This window comes from Anopheles gambiae, chromosome 2 (genome assembly GCF_943734735.2).
Source record: "Anopheles gambiae chromosome 2, idAnoGambNW_F1_1, whole genome shotgun sequence".
In the NCBI taxonomy this organism is placed as follows: domain Eukaryota; kingdom Metazoa; phylum Arthropoda; class Insecta; order Diptera; family Culicidae; genus Anopheles; species Anopheles gambiae.
Genome location: NC_064601.1, coordinates 91,409,909 through 91,430,020, shown reverse-complemented (window position 1 = coordinate 91,430,020; position 20,112 = coordinate 91,409,909). Strand labels below are relative to the sequence as shown.

The 20,112-nt window shown below is 45.4% G+C and overlaps 1 protein-coding gene across 4 annotated transcripts in view; it reads left to right on the top strand.

The window, feature by feature from the left end:
- Positions 1 to 4,253: 4,253 nt before the first annotated feature.
- Positions 4,254 to 20,112, top strand: part of LOC1276518 (uncharacterized) — a 38,906-nt gene continuing 23,047 nt past the window's right edge. For 2 of the 4 annotated variants that reach the window (XM_061642194.1, XM_061642192.1), the window contains exons 1-2: positions 4,254 to 6,538; positions 18,023 to 18,657. In XM_061642194.1, the coding sequence (XP_061498178.1) occupies positions 18,188 to 18,657 (470 nt within the window). In that variant the 5' untranslated portion in view covers positions 4,254 to 6,538; positions 18,023 to 18,187. Of the gene's footprint in view, positions 6,549 to 18,022; positions 18,658 to 20,112 lie in introns of all 4 variants that reach the window. The other 2 variants (XM_061642193.1, XM_061642190.1) reach the window with 1 other exon arrangement.

Below are 20,112 nucleotides of genomic sequence, written 5' to 3'. Positions count from 1 at the left end.
CACAGTATCTATCGTGATGAAAATGGGTACGTGACTAGAGCAAATTTAGAGACGACAGATACCGATTGTTGTGAGTGTAGAACGATGCAGCTTTGGGAGGTAAATTCAAAGGCGTAAATGAACTGTTTCGATCGGTTGGTTGGATCGTTGGACTTTTGCCATCGTTTGTGTAAGTCATAACCAATAATTTAAGGCATTTTTAACACATTTTAACGAGAACGGTATGTTGCAGTTGCTTTCAAACATCCAGTAATTATAATTAATTACCATGAAAAGCACTGATTCTGGTTGCAAACGCTCGAGCTAATGCACCATCGCCATAACACATTAAGGTGAGCTTTACGCTAAGAAACTATCACACTTTAGTGTTACACCGTCACATCCCGTAGCAGCTGCTACCCAAGGACAGCAAACGCGTTAACGACACATTAGCTCGACGGTAAATGGCTGCATAACCCCTTACGGCACCCGCGGGTGTACGCTGCAGTCGTCGTGAGGGGGGGAGTTTTTTGGTGTGCGGGACGGGAGATAAATTTTATGGCCCGTAAAATAATGAGCTTTTGAACATTAGCGGTAGCTTAATTACGCAGTTGGGCAAATCAGCATTAGCAGCGCGTCCGTAGTGCCTGGGAACGGGGAAACCAAACGAAAGAAACCTGATGACGCTCTTTTCATTTGCTTTTAAGTGGTTGTGGAAGATTCCAGAACGGATGCCCTAGTAGGGCCAAAAAGGGGGGAATAAACAACGATGAATATGAATATACCCTTTTGTGTGGATAGAACGATTGAATGTGAAATGATAAGATGAAATTTTAATTTACCATTCCAGGGAATTTTTCTTCCACGTGCGGTACCGCGTTCTGCAACCGTCGGCGTCTTACGAAGGTTGTTGTTGATTTCGGGCATTAGATTACAGCGCGGGGTTTGCGCTTGCGGGCGCTAGCTGCTTAATTATCCGTTTCGCTTGTTACCACTGTTTAACGACCTCGGGAAAGGTAAACCCATGACCATGACCATAAGACACACTGACACACAGACAGAAACACGCTCCAAAGCCGTGGTCCTGTAAAACTGCGTAAGTACGCACAATAAAAGGGGATGGTAACACCGTTCAAGTCATTGCTTCGGGCTGTGTGCTGAACGATTCCATTAGGTCATCTTGCGTCTTGAGCTAGCTGTGTCAGGTAGTTGGCAGGAAAGCTTTTACCTTAATTAGGCACACTGTTTGAGCGGGACGTGTTTTGGCGTGGAGGTTTGGCTTGTTGTTGTACGACCAGTGCCACCCAAAACAAAGAATCTGGGAGAAAGGGGGGGGGGGGAGGAGTGGGTTGGTTGTTTTGCGAATTTATTAGCGTCACCGGGACAGCAAACGATTTACGAGCCGATTTATGGCCCGGTTTGTCCCGAGGCGTAACCAGCGTAACAATATCCGACCGTATTATGACGTTTTTTTTGGGAGGGTAACGATTTGCTCTTTGCTGGGCGGTTTTCATTTTCGTAACAATTGTACAAAGCATAGTACAATAACATTTCTGATGCTTGAGTGATCTGTTGTCAAATTGTTTACGCCTAAATATAGACTAACAGAAAGCGCACAATGCATAAGAGAGTAAAAAAGGGATTTAAAAGAAATATTTGCGAAAAGAAAAACGATAAACAATAAAAGAGAAATTGAGCGCCTTTGTAAAGACATTTTCTGCAAATACGCCTAAAGGTATGCAATGCTTACGTCAAATGCCCTTTTATGGTATGCCTTAGTACACCTTATCTCTTCAGGCGCTTTCCCAATGGTTGATTGTTCCTCTTTTGAGCAAGATTGTTTACTGCCTCGTTGATTTTTCTAAAGCCAATCTATTTTATATCATTACTAAAAGCGAAATAAAACTCACTTCCCACGCTCGCTGCATCAAAAGCCATTCAAAAGATAGACTTATTGACTTTGCAGCAATAAACCGGCACCGACCGGTGTGCGGAACGGAAGCTGCTATATTTATCCGAGCTTCATCACGGTTAATGAATCTAGCGAGGTGATAAAATCTCCGAATCGTTACTTACCTATCCCACTTGAGATGCCCTACCACTCTCTGCTACTCAAAAAAAAAGCCGCTTACCATGTGCTTGTCCGGAGAGCTTGCCAAAAAAAATCACATTTGTTCCGGCATGCGGAAGCGGCGCTGGGATGGCAAAGAGGGAATGGAAAATTGAGTCATTGCAGCTAAGCGGATTGTCAGTGTGGCAGGATGTATATACGCACACACGCACAGGCTGTTCCATTCGAAGTCAAGAGCCCGGCACACTTTGGCTCTCCAAGGAGCAATATGACGCTGATGAGGGCGCTCAAATGAACGTCTTAATGGGGAGGGGGGAGGGGAGGTGGTAAAGTATATACACCTGTACGCGTATACGCGTTTATAGTGGATAGACATAAGGGCCAGAGGCCTGGTGAAGATGGTAGATTAAGAGCCATCCCGAGAGTCTGATTTCGATGTCACAATCGAGCGGCACATCGGGTCGGGATAGAATAAGAGTAAATTAAGCGCTGCCATACCTTACCTCACGGTTCGACTTAATGCTGTGTTGGGTGTTTTGATGCTTTCGTTATCATGGGCGTTCGCCGCTGGTAGCTCTACCAGATGGTAGCAGGTCGTAATCACTTAACGATGTCTGTGCTGGAGGACAGCACACATCGGATCGTGTGTCTTGAAAGTGAAGTGCGTAACGTAAGCTTCTTCTAACGATCTGCACCCGGCACTGGCTCCTGTGATCAGGTCATTCTATACCGATTTCACGTTTACTATCGGTTCCGTGTTTTTCTCGTGACTAGCTTTACCGGTACGAAACAGGGAACTGGTATAGCTGTTTATTTTTACTTTTCACATGTGGGTCCCTTTGCTCGAGGTGCTCTCCGAATCCCGAGCGTCTGCAATATGACGCACTGGGAAATGCTTTTCTCACACGAATGTACGCTATTTATGCTTCAGGAATCAGTCTGGAAGCTCATGTGTGAGTGAGGAGCAATTTTTACAGCAATTTCCCCCCAGGTTGTTTGTGTTCGATTTGCGAAATCGAAATGAGTACGTGGCACATGAGTCGGGCTGACTACCGTGTGTGCGAGAAGTTACTAGAAAAGAAGATTAAAATGTTGTGCTCTTGTGGAAACATTGTCCCGGGGGCAAGCAGTAGCTATCGTTTGCCAGCATCCTGCAAGTGGTGGATTAAGCCGTTGCTGTTTTCTAAGAACGGATTAGTTCGTTTTTTTTACGACTCACTCTCTTTCGTTCTACTTGCCCGATAAAAACAACGTGTTATGAATAACTAAAAACTTTGATGACTTTGTTCGGTGCAATCTGCCTCTTTTCGCTCCCGCCCCATCTCATTACGCCGGTAGCATACAAGCCCGCAAAAGGTCTGCTGCAGAGTCAAGCTGCCGAGAGTTTTTGTAGTGCCACAGACGCTACTTCGAACCGGGATATGGGCCATAAAATAGGCGATCGCTTCGCGTAGGTAGACGGTTGTCGGGTTCAATCAGGATTTCAAATATTTCTCCGCATGCCTGAAGGTGGCTGGCAGCTGGCAAACTCTTGCCCGCCTTTCTCCGCAAAGCATCGTTAAAACAAACATAAAGCTCGAGGCTGACAAGAGCACCAAGAACAACAACAACAACAACGGCTGCTTCCTAGCACCACTGCAATGCCCAGGAAAGCCTGAGCACCGTGACTTTGTACACGCCCGCGTACGCTATTCACCTTTGCTGCCGGATTGGAATCGGTTTTGATGTGCTGTCTGTGGCGTTGGTGTATGGGAGGGGTTTTGTGGAAGGAGCAAATAAACGAAGCAAAGATGGAAAAGCGCTCCCAACGATTGCGACCTTTTTCTAGGATGCTGGGGCTTCGAGCGAACGTAAACAACGCCAAAGAAGGAGCGTAATTCATGGGCACAAAGTTCACGAATGAACGTTCCCAGCAGTGCGATATTAAAGTGTCGTGCAACAGCACCGCTACCGAAAAGCCGAACAAAACCCGAGAGAGCGATAGAGAGAGCCAGAGTGAATTTATCCTGCGACGTGACAAAATCGACCCACAGTGGGAAACGGAGGAGAAAAAATGAAGCATTTCCCGTTCGGCTTCGACTCCGTTTGTTGGTGTTCATCCGACGGTTCAGCTGAGCTTGGTCCTTCGAGTCGGAACACGCATGAACGCCTTTCGCGGCTGCTCTGCGTACCAAAGCGCAACAAAAACGCTGCAACTCGCACGCGCTCGCTATCAGTTGAGTCGTTGCGTTGCTAGCGTTCGCAGTGGCAGCTTGTGGGCAAAGTGGAGTGGATTTTATGCGAGTGTTTTATTCATCCCATCGGATCGTAGTAGACGTACTGTTTTGCTGCCAGTTCCGCGCCTCATTCGTTCAGCGGGCAGGTTGAGAAGCAAGGCGTACGTTGAAAGTATAAGGAGGAAGAAGCACCTTCCTCATAAGGTGAAACTTTTCTGATCGAGTTACCCAGTTGGTGCTTACAGTTCGAGTGGTGGTAAATTGAAAACAAAACAGGGCAGGAGCGAGAAAAAAAAACGAACGAAAAGGTTCACCGTCCGGAATGTGTCACATGCTGGGAAGGAAGGCTGCCCAAAACAGGTGAACCGGGCAGATAAGTTAGCGGCAGCAAGGGCAAGCGCAAAAGTTTAAATCTGCTCTGGCCCCAACGTGTCTCCCTCCAACCTGTCAAAGATTGAAGCAAGGTAAAGTAAGGAGGGAAGTAAAAGACACGCACCACCGGAAGGATTTACCGGAAGCGGAGGGAGCGGGGGAGGTAAGCGAGCGGAGTGAGTGTGTTTGATTGCCGGCAAGCAGTGTGACAAGTGGAACAAGCAAAGTGGCACTTTAAGTGGGACAGAAAGGAACGGTTTGAGTTTGTAGGGAGGGAAAAAACTCGCGACTGTTTATTTATAAACATACGGACCGAGGTAAACATTGCTCTCTTTTTGGTGCTTTATAAGTAGCTGAGTTTTGTAGCTACTTTTTGGCAAAGTTTAGTAAGTGAAAAGGTAATTAACCTGCAAGCTGAGGAGTTTTGCTTAAAATAATATCACATCGTTAGCGGGATATAAGCAACGGTCGTTTCAAAAGCAACGAAAAAAACAGCATCAACGCCTGCTGGGTTGTTTTAGCTCGTAAAGAATACGTTAACCAAAACGCCATCCAACAGAGAACAGCTGTCATGTTGTGCGCCCCACGCTGCTGTGATGATTAACGTGCACATCGTGTTCGGTTGTTTGCGGCTGTAGCAGAAAGGTTCGCGCGTTCTTTGCACTCCTCATCTAATCACATCGTACAACTTTAACCGCAAATTTCGTAACCGGCGCACAGTCGGTCGAGCTACATTCAGGCAGTAGCAGTCGTCCAAACGATTTACCACAGATTCGGCCAGTGCAGCACTGTTAACCCGGCACTGTTGATAACAGGTTCGCTCGGCAAAGCCTCCAACAACGAGCCGGCAATCGGAGCGGTGGTGCACGATACCGCACCAGCTGGTGGGCCAGTGGGAGTGGTGCGTGAGAACTTTGCACACCCATCCATCCTCCGTCCATCCGTCGGGGGCAGCCAGCATGTTCTTCTTTCTGTTCTTCGCATCCGATGGGTGCAAAAAAGTGTGTCACATTTTATCGCAACTGGTCGCCGCCTGCCTCCGGAAGTATCGCAGCGGCGGCGCCAACGGCCAGTGGATAGGGGTGAAAGTGTAAGGTTGTGAGGGTAGCGCGCATCTTGTAGCGCTCGATGGCGGAAGTCGGCTGCGTTTGACATCGCTACGCACGGATCTCAGTAGTCGTTGGTGCGTCGTCGAGGTGCGTTGTCGACCTCTTAGCGCCTCGCAGCTTCTTCCGTGGTTCAGTGGTGGCTTTACCCTCCGCTGGAGAGTCTTTAAAGTCTATCCGAAGGAGTGGTGGTGAAATTGAGGCAGTAGTGTGCAGTAGTGGTGTGGGGTGAAAGTTCCAGTCGGGGAGGGTGACTAGAGTAATCCTTTACCATCGGTGCGGTTGGGAGTCTACTTGGCTCCGGAAGCAGCGCGTGGGCACAGCAAGAAGTGAGTAGAATCTGGACGTCCGGTATTATTCATTCCGGGCGCTATTGTGTGCACGAGTGTAGCTTAGTACGTGGGTGCACAAATGAGCCGTGCCTGTGTGTGTGTGTGTGTGTGATTCGCGAACGTATGATTAAGTGTACAGTGCCAGTGGTTTCGAAGGTCGAACCCGAGTGCCCGCGCTGTCTGGGACGGAGCGCTTTAGTTCAAGTGGCAGTGTCAGTTTTGCAAACGTTCCGCGCGTCCGTTGTTGTGCGGTGTGATTTCCGCCAACCCTTGCGTGTGTGTGTGTGCACGTGATAGAGAAACCGACCTCCCCCCGAGTTCGTTTGGCGGAGCTGGCGCTACTGCCACGTAATCAAAAGCCACAGTACCAGGGATCGGCACCCAAGTTGGCTGTGTAAAATCGCCATCTTTAGTGCAGTAGTACGTCCCGCCCAACACAACCAACACGAACTAGACGAGCGTGTGAGTGTGTGTAAGTTTCACCATTTTATGATGCCATTTTATTATTGGGTGTGTTCTCAGCCTCTTTTTTCTGTAGTGTATACATCTAACAACCCTCCATTCTCTATTCGTTTTTGGGTAGGAAAGTTCTACTCTTTTACTTGCATTTCTTTCGTTTTCCCTCTCACTTCCTGCTGGTATCAAGGGATTTTGCTAAAAGCACTGTAGCGCTCGGCACGTACCAAACACGATTCGTTCATTCATTCCGACTGAAGCTGTGTGTGTGTCTGTGTCTGTGAAGCTCCACTCGAACTTAAGGAAATGAAAATTTCATTACCCCCAAAAGAATGGAGCAGCAAATGGTAAGCTCCAAAGACCGATAGAATCCATGTAAGAGAGAGCTTTTTTTTTTTGAGAAGCTTTAATGTTCCAAATGCCCGCCAGACACCAGACAATCGTTTAGCGCGGGCTTTAAAAAGGTGGTTGAGACCTAGTTCAGTGGTTGAGGGTCGTGGATTGCCCCTCCTTAGGGACGTAATCCAATTAATGATGCTGAAGCACGGCCCCTCTAAGTCGCTGTTTTTGGTCAACAATGGGCATCTTTAGCATGAAAGCTGGTGGGGAATGGCTCAGCTTCACTGTCATTTGAAAGATTACGGATCTAATTAAATTGACAGCCAACTGTTCCATCGAGCGGGGACACTGTTTCCACTGCGGTGGTTTGGCTGAAAAGGATTACGCGCGTGATTTTGAGCGCGTCGAAGCGTTATAGTTTATTGACCGATCATTTAGAGGCATTGCATCGGCTTGTTTGTTTCGAAGGAACCATTAATCTTCTTGATCGCTCTAATGAAATGTAATGTAAATATGAGCTTTGGTGCCCTTAACAGGTTATGCAGCATAAGCGTCATGAAAATACCACCACAAATCAAAGCATTAGCCCACTCGGCTTATTATACATCCGACAGGATGGGTACGTTCAATGTGTTAGTATTGCTTTCCTTCAAAGCAACAGAAAAAAGGCCGCTTCTCGTCTATCGGCATAAGAATGGGACGGAAAAGGAATCGAAACCTACCACGAAGAGAGCTCTCTGTCTACAATGTTTATTTTCACTTTGCTTACACAGCAGCTTTCCATTAATGCTTACACTTCGATTATCGTCCGTTTGGTTTCGGTGTGTTTGCACCGTACAGGCATTCCCGTTTCGTTACACACCATTGCTCGATTTCGCGTGCTGCCTTTCTACCACCCTCTATGCCCTCTTCAGACGTGCCAGCTGCTTTCACCCGCCAGCTTCTGCGATTAATCATGGTTAAGAATCGTAACGAAAAGGGAGTGCGTACTGTGAACCACGTGAGCCCGGTACCGAACCCGGTGAGTGGCTCTCTTACGATAAGAGGAACAGCCGCTGGCACACACTTCACCCGCGCGGTAAGCGCAAAAGACATTCGTTATGCTGCTTCCCCCGATCATTGAAGGTACGGGGGACGACAGTAACAGCAACAAAAAAGAGAGTCGATCTCATAACAAATGCTGACTTTGGCGTTGAAGATGACCGCTGAAAAAAAAGCAAAAAAAAGCGCCCTAACCCCGTCAAATGCTTCCCGGAACCCGTACGCCTGTCGGGTGGAATAGAAATTTATGGCACTTTTTCCTCCCGAATCTGTGTCAATCGATCCGTGCACCCGCACTGCGGCATTAATCGAAGCGGGACGCGGGCAAGGATCCGAGACTGCGGATGCTGTAAAGGTGGTCTGGCGAATCTCGGCACGGGATTAGGGCTATCCCGGATCAACGTACACTGCCTCCGCTCCTGCCCGATTTCCCTTGCGGAGGATGTTGGGCTGCTAACGCTGTTAGGGCGTTGAAAAAAGGGACCGAAAGCCTTTTCCCACTTGAGCCGCTACTACCATCGGCCGAGGCGGTAAAGAAGGAGAAACAAAATGGTTGGACTGGTCGCGCCGATTTGTATGCGGCTGGGTGGGGTGGGGGGGGGGGAAACACTTCCCAAATCAAGCAATGGCAATCAAGGGCAGAAGCGTGTCGGCGTGTGTCTCCGACTGTCAATGATGGAATCAAAATGGCTCCGATATTAGTGCCGCGACTTGGTGCGAATAAAAAGCCGGCGAACGAACGGGGCCAACAGAAAAGAGGCGCGATGCTTTTGTTCTTATCGCTCGCACCCCATCGCACAAATGGATTTGGAATGGGTCCCGCAAGCGGCCAGGGGGAAGAAGCGAACAAAAAGAAAGGACCTTAAGAGGCGCTTCACGAAAACAAAAAAAACTCGCGTTCCCTTTCTTACTTGGCTTTCTTTTTTTTTTTTGTTTGGGGTGGTGAGCTGCTGCCCAAGATAAGAAGTGTTCCGAAAGAGGGGTAACTGTCGCCGAGAACCGGAGATTCGTTTTCACTTCTCCCCCCTTACCTCGATGATACCGTTGGTGTTAGTGTGTGTTTTACGTTTGCTTTTTTGTTTTCGACAGGTCCAGCCTATCCCGCACTGGCACAGAAACAGGAAAGAAGGCGCTGCAAAATGGCACTTTATCTAGCGTTATAATCTTGTTGAACTAAATTAGCTTCGTTAGGCGTAATCGCGCGCTCGACTGGCCACCGAGCAACACCGAGCAGCGGACCCTGCTTGGTGGGGCTTTGAAACGTCTCTGTCTCTGGAGGGGCCTCTCCGTCTTTCCGTCGTTCGCTCTTTCGTGGCGGGGCCATTTTGATGCCTGAACAACTAACTTTCCAGCGCCGATTTCGATTCCATTCGCAGCGGTGGTAATTCTTTACCGGCTTACAGTTTTACTCACTCCTAGGATTGGTGGAGGGGGTTAGGGCAAACGAGGCCGCGCAAAAGTGGATTAGAGAGTAAATAAGTTACGCTAGAGCGGTGTCTTGTTCTTGTTGGTTTTGGTTGCAGTGCCAAACCACCTTTTCGTTTTCCGTCAGTGTTTTTTGGTTGTTTGCAAGAGGGAAGTGGGGGAGAAGTGCCACGCCGAAAACAGATCGAGACTCGACGAAAGCAAACAAATGGTTCTTAGTAATGGTCCATTAAATAGTCTACAAAACCGATGACTCAATTTGTTCCTGATGTTTTGTTTCGTTTTGTGCTGCCGGTTGGAGGAGGATTGGTTTGGGTGTGATAAGTTTGCTTCTTTTTTTAACGATCCTCAGAACAGCAGCTGTGTGGGCTAGTAATTTAGCAAACGGGGGCTTCTTTTGCCATTGAGCTAAAGTGCTTACCTAAAATGGGAGGCCATTCGGAATTGATTCGCGAGAAAACAGGGAGCTTTTCGCCCTGGGAAGCGATAGCAGGACTTCAGCAGGCTTTCTCACTAAGGAATTCTACAAATTAATACGTTGATAGTATTATTATTGACAGCTGTTTCTGTGAATGAATTGGAATGATTGCATTGTAGATAATGATTGTTTTTACAGGGTTTCCACGATGTTTTACAAATTAATACGTTTATGGTATTACTATTGATATCTGTTTCTGTGAATGAATTGAAATGATTGCATTGAAGCTAATGACTGTTTTTACAGGGTTTCCCACGATGTATTGGTCGGTTCTCATTATTTTTTGCGATGATATCTCATAATAACTCGTCTCACGGTTTATTTATTGTATCCCATAGATTTTTGGTTCGTTCCCATAATTTTTTGGTATCGTCCGATTAGATATCAATACAATTGAACAATACAATACAATAAATGTAGGGATGTATAATTGCAACGACCATGAAAATGTGCATACATTATCTTACACTCATGTTTTATCAGAAAATGTGGTGAAACTTTAAAGTTTCCATCGATTCTTGCGTTTTTTTAATGAATGAAAAACATGATTTTTTTGGACGCCATGAAGGGTAAGATAGACACCTATAAAAACGTTGGAAATGGAAGAGGTTTATAGTATTTTAACATATCCTATTGCTTTCCACATCATGGTACGTACATAAACTAATTCTTGGCCAATTGCAACGACGGTTCATTCAGCCATGAATTTAGAAATTGTAAGCGGCGTTTGTAATCTATCGTAGAATGCAGCATCTAAGGCATTATTGAAATATCGCGTTCTAATAGCTGACGTTGCTCCAGCTTACAGAATAACAGTCTAGAACTTCCTTTTTGCAAATTACTACACGAAAAGTTCACGACCCCAGTATTTTTGGAGGGACTTGCTAATAGCTTAAGGCATTTTTCACCACGTCAAAATTCAACATTTGATATTTGTAATCCCATAGAATTTCTCATCTATTCCTGAACGATGTCATATCAATGCCTCATCTTTTTATTGCTTAAAGTTGTCCAAGTCGTGACAAGATATTGGATTTCGTGAAGCGCCTCATCAGCGTCGTGCGAGTAATAGCATAACGAATGGCTACTATTTTGACCGGTGTTTCATTTCTCGCTTATTTCAATACTTTTTCTAGTTGCTGATTGGTTTATAGCTTCGGAATACTCTTTTTTAAGGTATTTTAAGAAATCCATTCATCACCAATTGATATAAGAAGTAAAATAAATAAAAAAAATCGGTGTCCATCTTTCCCTACAACAAAGTGTCCGTCTTTCCCGCTGTGGTGTCAGGATGTTCAAACCACCAGAAAACAAGATTTTTTAATTGTTTCGTTCTCGTTCTTTCGCCAGTTTTTTCATTAATGATCACGACAACTCATTCATGAAATAAAACTTCCGGAAACATTTACAATGCGAATTACAGAGCTTAAGATACGCAGTAATCAAATTAGATCCACAAGGGTGCACATGATTGAAAATTTATTTTGTTCGTGGATTTAACCAATTTTGCATATATTATGCCAAAAATGTTCTCAAATGTGTTAGGATGTGTCTCAAACTTTAAGTTAGGATGCTACATTGTTGATTTTTTCGAAAATTACCATTTTAATGCATTTATCAGAAATGCTCATCCTACTCACAGTGTCCGCCTTTACCTACCTTCCCCTATACAAAAACCGCCAGATGCGGTGCACACATTGTTTACATCTGTGTAGGACCGAAACTTAACTGACTGTCACTCTCTTTAGCCCTTGTCAGGATAAGGCATTTGCTCCCTTTTTTAATTGCAAATTATGTCACAGATTGTTGATAAGAATGTAATGCAAAACCGTGAGCATACACTAAACAATGTGGCAAAATATAAACAAAAACAATTGATGCCATCACCGTGTTTTGCGTGAAAAACCAGATCGGCTTTTTATCTCAACATTCATTCCTGTTTCGTTAGATCTGTTCCGCCTGTCCATCGATTCAAACAAACACATCGACAGATCCAGTTCATGCATAAATGCATTTGGCGTTCGTTTTATGCAGTTCACTGGTCCGTTGAATTTCATTGACGGGGTTTTGCCACCACTTCGCGACTGTCAATCAATCGTCACGCCAGCATGTGTGGCCCCGGCTAGAGGTGCTGTCACTGTGTGCCAGCAAAGATAGATGAAAAATGGCGAAGGAATAAAAAAATAACAGACCCCGCATGCTAACACACGCAACATGTGAACGTTTCCAATTCGGACTTCATGTTCGATGGAAAAGTTTGCTGTTTTGTTTTTTTTTTGCGTGCCTACACCATTTGTTGCACCAGCCTCATACGCATACATTTTCCGTGCGTGAGTAGCATTTGGGTTGCGTGTTCGAACTCCGCTTGCCATCGTTGCGTCTGTGTGCGTGTGTGACTTGAATTTGATTGAAGTGTCAGAAGCGGTTCACTAATCATCCATTCCCCATGCACTGAGAGAATGGATGCGAAATGCATTGCACGATGCCTTCGCAGAGTAAATGTGGCAAGAGAAGGACGAAAACAAAAAATCGCAAGTAGAGATTCGATCGGCAGAGTTCGATCTGCGAGACAGCAGAGTGCCGTGCCCGCTTTTGCTCTGGAACCCCATCGCTTTTCCAATTTGTGTACACGTGAATGAATTCTCCACGTGCTGGCCGGGATGGTTTTGGTTAAAATATGCAGACATACCTAGCAGCCAGACCAAGCAAGCATTCCTTTCCACTTCCTAGGAACGAGGAACATTTTTGATGTTTTTTTTTGCACGCTTCGTTTTGTGCGTTCCTCTGTTTGTCGGTGTTGCAATGGTTCGACAGCAAGGTGGCATGATTAAAACCTACCAGCATGCCTTTCTTACGAAACGCAGCTGGAATATGAAATTCATTCGTTCATTGTTCGGTACAAACCTGGTCAGGTGTGTTTTTTTTATTGGTCGGTAGTTGGCAACTATAGGAGTATGTAAGAAAAGGCAAACAAAAGCATCAAAAGGTACGACACGGCCGGTTATCGTTTGATCATTATTGGGCGAGAATTTGGGTAATGAAATGGGCATAAGTGTGAAATAAGGTAGAACAAACGCGGCAAAAAAGGTGTACGATCAATACAACGAAACACCGGGAAAATGTTTTGTCCCGGACAAACTTGTGTCGGCATTTCGGTAACGACCCCTTTTTTGTATTCATGCAAAAGGGACGCATAATCTTGATGGTTCTGTTCGGTCACCTTTCAAATTTTCGATGCACGGTAAGCGAATTTCAATGAGTGTGTGTGTGGTTCATGCCGCTCGACCAGTCGAAAGAATCTTTTGGCAATCATGCTGAAAATGGGATTCATTCGACAAGATCGAATAATACTTTAGTTTGTTTGTGAAACAACTGGTAATGCGTTTGACATAAGCTACGAATAAAAACAACTTTCTTCAAATGTTATACTCTACTACTTATTACATATTGCTTAAATTTCGATTGAGAACTCAAAGATTTCAAAAAACAAAATAAAAAAATGAAAGATCCCAGTCACGGCACCATACCTGTTTTTTGCGATTATTTCTAGTGTTTCACTATTGGCAATATTTTAACTATTCTAGAACATACTATTACCCTTAATATCTTACCCAACCGCACTCGACGTCAGCGAGCGCTACAGCAACTGTAACCACGTGGCTTCCATCCTCATGGAGACGCATGGTGTTTCACCGCTTAGCGAGAAATGCTTTCCATCCCACATATGGGCCCCAATATTCCCCTTAATGTTACATTCACGTACACATTTTTGTGATTTCATCCAATGCTAGGCGGTGATTCATCTTGCTTCGTACACCTTGCCCAATGCAATGTGTACGTTACGCTTATCCGCGTGGCCGTGTTTCAATTTGTACATGATGTATTGTTGCCGACTGAACGATATTTCGTGCTACATTATTCAAGCACAACATTTCGACTTCCGTTTGAATTTCAATTTCCCAAACACGGTGTAAGAAAATGTTCGTCCCTTTCTTGCAACCCACCCATCCGCCGGCTAGTGGTTTGATGCATTGATGCTGCGGTAAAAGATGCAGGAAAAATGTGCCCCTCCCAATATGTATTTGAAAGGCAAATGCAGAGCGCGGGGCACCAGTATCATACTCGTATGCTGTTGGTGTTGTAAGCGACGCTCGGGGTTGTGGCAGATGCCCGGCTGGCACTATATTGCAAGATTTCGCCAGTTCTATTCCCTTTCGGGTTTCGGGTTGGGGGATTTATGGCTCGGGGTTTGGGTTCGAGTGGTAAACCCCGTCCTGAGCTCTGCCGGCAAGTAACAATGTTTCGCAATGCATATATGATCTAAGTTGTAGGACGAATGTTAAATATCTTGCACAAGCCCGTTTTTTTCCTCTCACTTTTCCCTGGCTTTCAACCCAGCCATCGTAAAAATTGAGCAAAGAGAGGGTAATCTTGTCACGGCAGATCGCTTCAACATTTTATCCCCACCAGTACCTTCGAGTGCACGTGGTCGTTTCGCACTTGGGAAAGCTCCAGGACATGGTGCAGCCTGTCGTCAGGAGAAGGTTTTGGGAAGGCTCGGGTTGCATTGCCCGGGGACGCTAGGGACGAGAAGTGGTTGTAGATGAAATATAATAAAAAAGGCATGTTTACGATTTCGGTGTATGCATGTTGTGCGCCCGGGACAGATCCTTTCCCGGGGTCGGACAGAACTTCACTTTGCACTCAAGCTTAACTTTCATAACTTGCAACCACAATCCTTTGCACACACACATACACACACATTGATGCTCGTCAAAACGTAAAATTGAAGCTGAAATGGAGTGGGACGAGATTTGCATACACGCTCTCTCACCCCGGCAAATGGTAAAAAGGAGGTACGTGAAAAGGAAAGCGAGCACACGCTTACGTCAACGTTTTCTGACCGCACCACGTTCCTGAGGGAAGTCAAACGCTACTCATCGACCTTCTTGTAAAGGGAAATTCTTACCATCCGGTCTGAATGCTTTATCCCCATTCTAAGCAGTTCTCGTTGAGAGGTGAAGAGATCCATCCACATGCAGCACATGTGTTGCATACGGGAAAAGTAGTTTAACATTCTTTGGAAGGTTGCTCGGAAAAAATAGCCTGGCTAAGCATTGTGCCAGAACATGAGCTTTGTGTGTGTGTGCGTGTGTGTGTGCGTGTATGTGTGTGTGTGTGTGTGTGTGTGTGTGTGTGTGTGTGTGTGTTTGTGTGTGTGTGTGTGTGTGTGTGTGTGTGTGTGTGTGTGTGTGTGTGTGTGTGTGTGTGTGTGTGTGTGTGTGTGTGTGTGTGTGTGTGTGTGTGTGTGTGTGTGTGTGTGTGTGTGTGTGTGTGTGTGTGTGTGTGTGTGTGTGTGTGTGTGTGTGTGTGTGTGTGTGTGTGTGTGTGTGTGTGTGTGTGTGTGTGTGTGTGTGTGTGTGTGTGTGTGTGTGTGTGTGTGTGTGTGTGTGTGTGTGTGTGTGTGTGTGTGTGTGTGTGTGTGTGTGTGTGTGTGTGTGTGTGTGTGTGTGTGTGTGTGTGTGTGTGTGTGTGTGTGTGTGTGTGTGTGTGTGTGTGTGTGTGTGTGTGTGTGTGTGTGTGTGTGTGTGTGTGTGTGTATGTGTGTGTGTGTGTGTGTGTGTGTGTGTGTGTCTGTGTATGTGTATGTGTGTGCATTTGCAGTGAATATTTCCCTCCGTGTGACGAATGCCGGTACGATAAACGGAAAATTGGATTGACGTGCCACATTTGCTCTGGGGACCATGGTGAGCAAGGAATGCTTCATGCAATGAACGCAATCACAACTTTCTTTCGTTTATTAAAAAACGCAAAATGTATATCCATTTCATGTGGCCGTTTGACGCGCCTCAGGTAAACGTTTGAACACGGGGCGAATAAAAATACCGCTCGGGTATCCAATTACCGGTGTGTATGGTTGTTCTTGTTGCTGCAGCAGCGGAAATTGGTCTGATTAGCGTAATTTGTGGGCCAATTAATTCCAATTGGGCTAATAAATGGGTACGAGTAAATCCTCCGCAGGCGTACAAAGGGTTCGGTGGAAGGGACGAGCTTTGTCGGCGTAATTTTTTGAGGATTTACAGCCCAAATGATGGGGTAAGGGTTGCTTTAATGGAATGATTTCTAGTGAACTGGCAAGCAAAAAAGAATTACCACGAAGAAAAATGGGAAAGCAAAACATCAATTAGGTCATTTCACGTTTTTTTGTACTAAAATGTAATATTTTGGGGCATCGAAAAAAGCTGTGCCAAAGGGATTTGGATTTTCCTTTTCTCCTACAAAATGGATTGGATAACGTGCTCACCGTGCAACAGCTCACTAACCGCTATTAGGTAGATCTTGGCCCCTGGCAATAGGCTGTTCCGTGGAATTAGGCAAATAAAATCATCAATCCCACATCGTCAGCATGACGCGAAGCGGATAAGCGATGGGTTAAGCCCCAAACCAGTGCGTTCATTAATCATTTCTACCCTTTGCATGATGGAGAACATACACTCCGGAAACTGATTGTTCGTGTTGCGAATACGTAGATACTTTTCTTGATAAAAATTTGCTTGTAATGATCAGCCGCCAGCGCGCAATATCGGGTTTCATCAATCGAAAGGAAAAGAAAGCGTAACATAATGTTAGGTGTGGTATTGCATGGAGTTTTTTTTCGCCTCATTCCCCCTATTGCGTTACGTCCTGTTTTTCTTTTTGACGAATTGCGGATCAGGTCGTGATCACTTCTGAGCGCTTCCCCCCTGTGCAAAACATACATTTGAAGGCCCAAAATTATGAAGTCACGAATTATTCTACTGGGAAGCAAATTCCCAGAAAACGCAACGAAGTTACGGAATAGTAGCAAGTAAAAAAAATCCCTCCTCAAGCTTTGGTGTAAGAAAGCGGACGATATGATGAGCGCCAGGGGAATATAATTTCTCTGAAGGTTTTATCGAGAAGAGCCGCTTCTTGCTTGCTTGCCATGTCATCTTGAAGACCTTTTCAGCGGAACAGACACGAACACACACAAACAGACACCCACACTTGGTAGGGTTCTGACCGTGGCAGCTTAAATCACTGCTATAGGATGGGCACAGTTTTGCTTTGATGTCAGGTACGACGAGGCTTATGATTAGCTAGCAACCCGGGAAGCATTTTGCAAGTAACCAGTGAGTGGGCAATTAGACGTCTTTAATGTCGGTTTATGTCGTACCGTTCCGTGGGAGGAGTGCTCTTTTGCACAAAGTGTGGTGCTCTTCAGTAAGATCAATGTTGAATCCCTGCTCGTGTAACTATTTGATGTACTTGCCGTTGCAAACAGCGGAGATGGTCGTGCACTTTAGGGTCGTCTTCTTTTAGTTGGGTGAGATTATTAGTAGCTTAAGATCATTAGTGAAAGATGTTCAGCAAGTGCATTTGTGTAGTTGGAACTGTTTGCACTTGTCAATTGGATTGGAGAGGAAGATGCTAGAATACATCAATGTTATCGTCGTGATTGGTATTTATACAAATGAGTTTTTACATTGCTTCAAACCCAGAATAATTGATCATTGTTTATTGTAGAGTGCTTTGCAAAATGCGTGTGATTATAAACAAACAGATCCATAGAATTCCTATGTGAATTCAATGGAGATATTTTCACACTGGAATTCGTTGTGCGGTATTGTTGAATAGATGAAAAGGAATTTGCTTCGATTGAATATCATTTTAATCAGTATGAGCAATGAGTGCATTGTTGCTTTGGGTTTCGTTTGATGGTGAGCTGCTAACAATAGAATTCGAGCTCTACTAACAAAAGTCATCACATACCATAAAACTATTGTTACTGAAAGGATTTTAAATGAAATAATTTTTTATGTTGTTGGTTATTGTAGGTTGGTTTATCGTTTTCTCAAACAATTGGTGGCATGGTAACATTGGTATGAAGCTCTGAATTGTGCATTGTATTAATGTCGTAAAGTCATATCAAATGGAAGTTTATAACCAATGAAACATAATGTAACACAACGCTTCTAACAAACTCTTTCGCCGGTACGATAACGCCTAAAGCTATGCAATATGCATCACAAGTGTATCAAAGTCTTATTTTGCACTAGACATCATCAAACAGATTTTTCTCCACCGATTGCTGTTGAAATCTGTTGAATAATATGTAACTACCAACAGACAAACAGTCTACCAAATTTTAACGCTCATCATGGTGTTTTCTCTTCCGTCCTTTGCAGGAAATTGAAATGTCAATCGTGATAGCCCCGAGCGCACCCGCAACCATCATTTGCCACCGTTCGACGTGAAGCCTTTAGCTAGCGGTGCTGTTTTTTTTTAAACATATCGACACCATCGCCAACTCTTCTCTTCCCCTTGCCCACCCCACGCCCTCCAATCGTGGGATGGATCGTGCCGAGACGCGGGCAGGGAAAATGAGCACCCGCAAGTCATCTCCATCCGCCGGGGAAGCGGTGGCACCGAAAACTGCTGACCTGTCATCGACACCGTCCGTGGCGGTAGCAGCCGCCGCATCATCGCGCCGCTCGAACCGGAAACCTGCCAAAAGGGGAAGCTCCACCGCCGAACAGTATGCACCGACGAAACAACACACCCCGACCACGCTCAGCCTCGGCCAGGTGTACGTCCTGCTGGCGGTACTGCTGGTCGGTATGTTCGTGCTGTCGGCGGCCCTGCTCGCCTACGTCGACCGGCGGCTACCACCGGCCGAGCTGCACCACCGGACGACCGCGTTGCTCGAGGAGGACGTGCGCCGCCAGGTCGAAATGATCCTGAGCGACTACTGGAAGAGTAACATCGATAAATTGAGTGCGGATCTGCTGGCGCACGCGAGACGGGCCGCGCCAGAACTTAGGTGAGATTCATTGCTTTTTTATCATTATTGTATTTTACGGATGTGCACTGGAATATTCAGTGTTAGCTAAAGGAGCGTAAAGAGAAAGAAAAAAGAAATGGAAAGCTCTGCAGGTTTTTGTACGCGCATCGAGATTGGGATGAAAATCGAATCGGAACGTTATATCGCCCTCCACGCGGGATACGAGCAAAGCCGATTAAATGGCCCGTTTAGTGGCTGGAAAAGCGTTTGGCGAGCGTGAACCCAAAAGCCACAGGGGTTCAGTTTTTGGCAATCTAAACCTTTCTACTGGCCGCTAGTTCCATTGGAATTGGATGCTCTTGTTCTCTCTTCCCATTGGAACATTGATTCCGTTCCGATTTCAGCTCCGGCATCATGGCACAATCCCGCTGGGCAGAGCTTAAAGCAGTCACGCTGTTTACCCCACGGCAGGGGTGATTATTCATAGGATATTTTACCACTCCCAATTGTTGCCCCTTTCCCCATTCGCTTTGGCTATTCCAATACTCTATTTATCGACACAAAAAATAGATCCACAGCCATCATGTACCCAACTGCCCTAGGCTAATAAAAAGCAGGCTTACAGTTTGGTGAATGAAAAGAGAGGAATTTACATGGACGGGTTAATGGGGTTAGGTGAGCGCAATAGAGAGGGGTTGAATGCGAAAATGTAATCGCGTGCCAGTGGAAATTCGGTTCGATTTGAATCGGGAAGTTTTGGGTTAGCCACTGGAATGTGTTTTTTTTTTTTTTTACAAAAGCCTATAAAAAAATTATTCGACGAATTTTTGGCAGTAACGTTGGCAACGGTTGGCTAGATGGTGGTATGAGCGAAGCACCGACCGTCCGTTATAGCGACTATAAAGTAAGGCATTTTATTGAAAACCATTACTCGCAACTACATGGGAAGAGAAAAAAGAGGGGCAGAGAGAGAGAGAGAGAGAAATAACGAGTACACGGTAGGCAAATTGTGCTGAGCTTCCGAAACAAAGCATATTATTTAATGGTTGTGAAACGATTTTAATGGGTTCATGGTGATTTTGGTGTAAACGGCCCCAGCATAGCATTGCATTTAGTTGCCAAATGGTGGTATGTAAATGAGCGGTCTTAAAGCTTTCAGTTTAAAAGGTATGAAATGGATTCGAAAAGCTGTAACTAATCGCGCTTGGGGAAATACTTTTCATAAATAATGTCTACGTTGCAGTAAGGTATTGGCGAGGCGCCTAAATGTAGGCAATATATTTACATAAGCGCATTTTGAATCGATTCAAAATTGCTATAGCTGTCTCTTTTTTTAGTCTCGAGTATAATATCAGCTTGCACTTTGTACCATTGCAAAGTCAAGCTAGCGAAAAGTGAATTTCACCTCGACAATGGAATTATAATGCGAAAATCAATACCGACCGTTCGAACCGACGGTTCCAATTATCGGTAAGTGAAACGGGATCGGCTGTA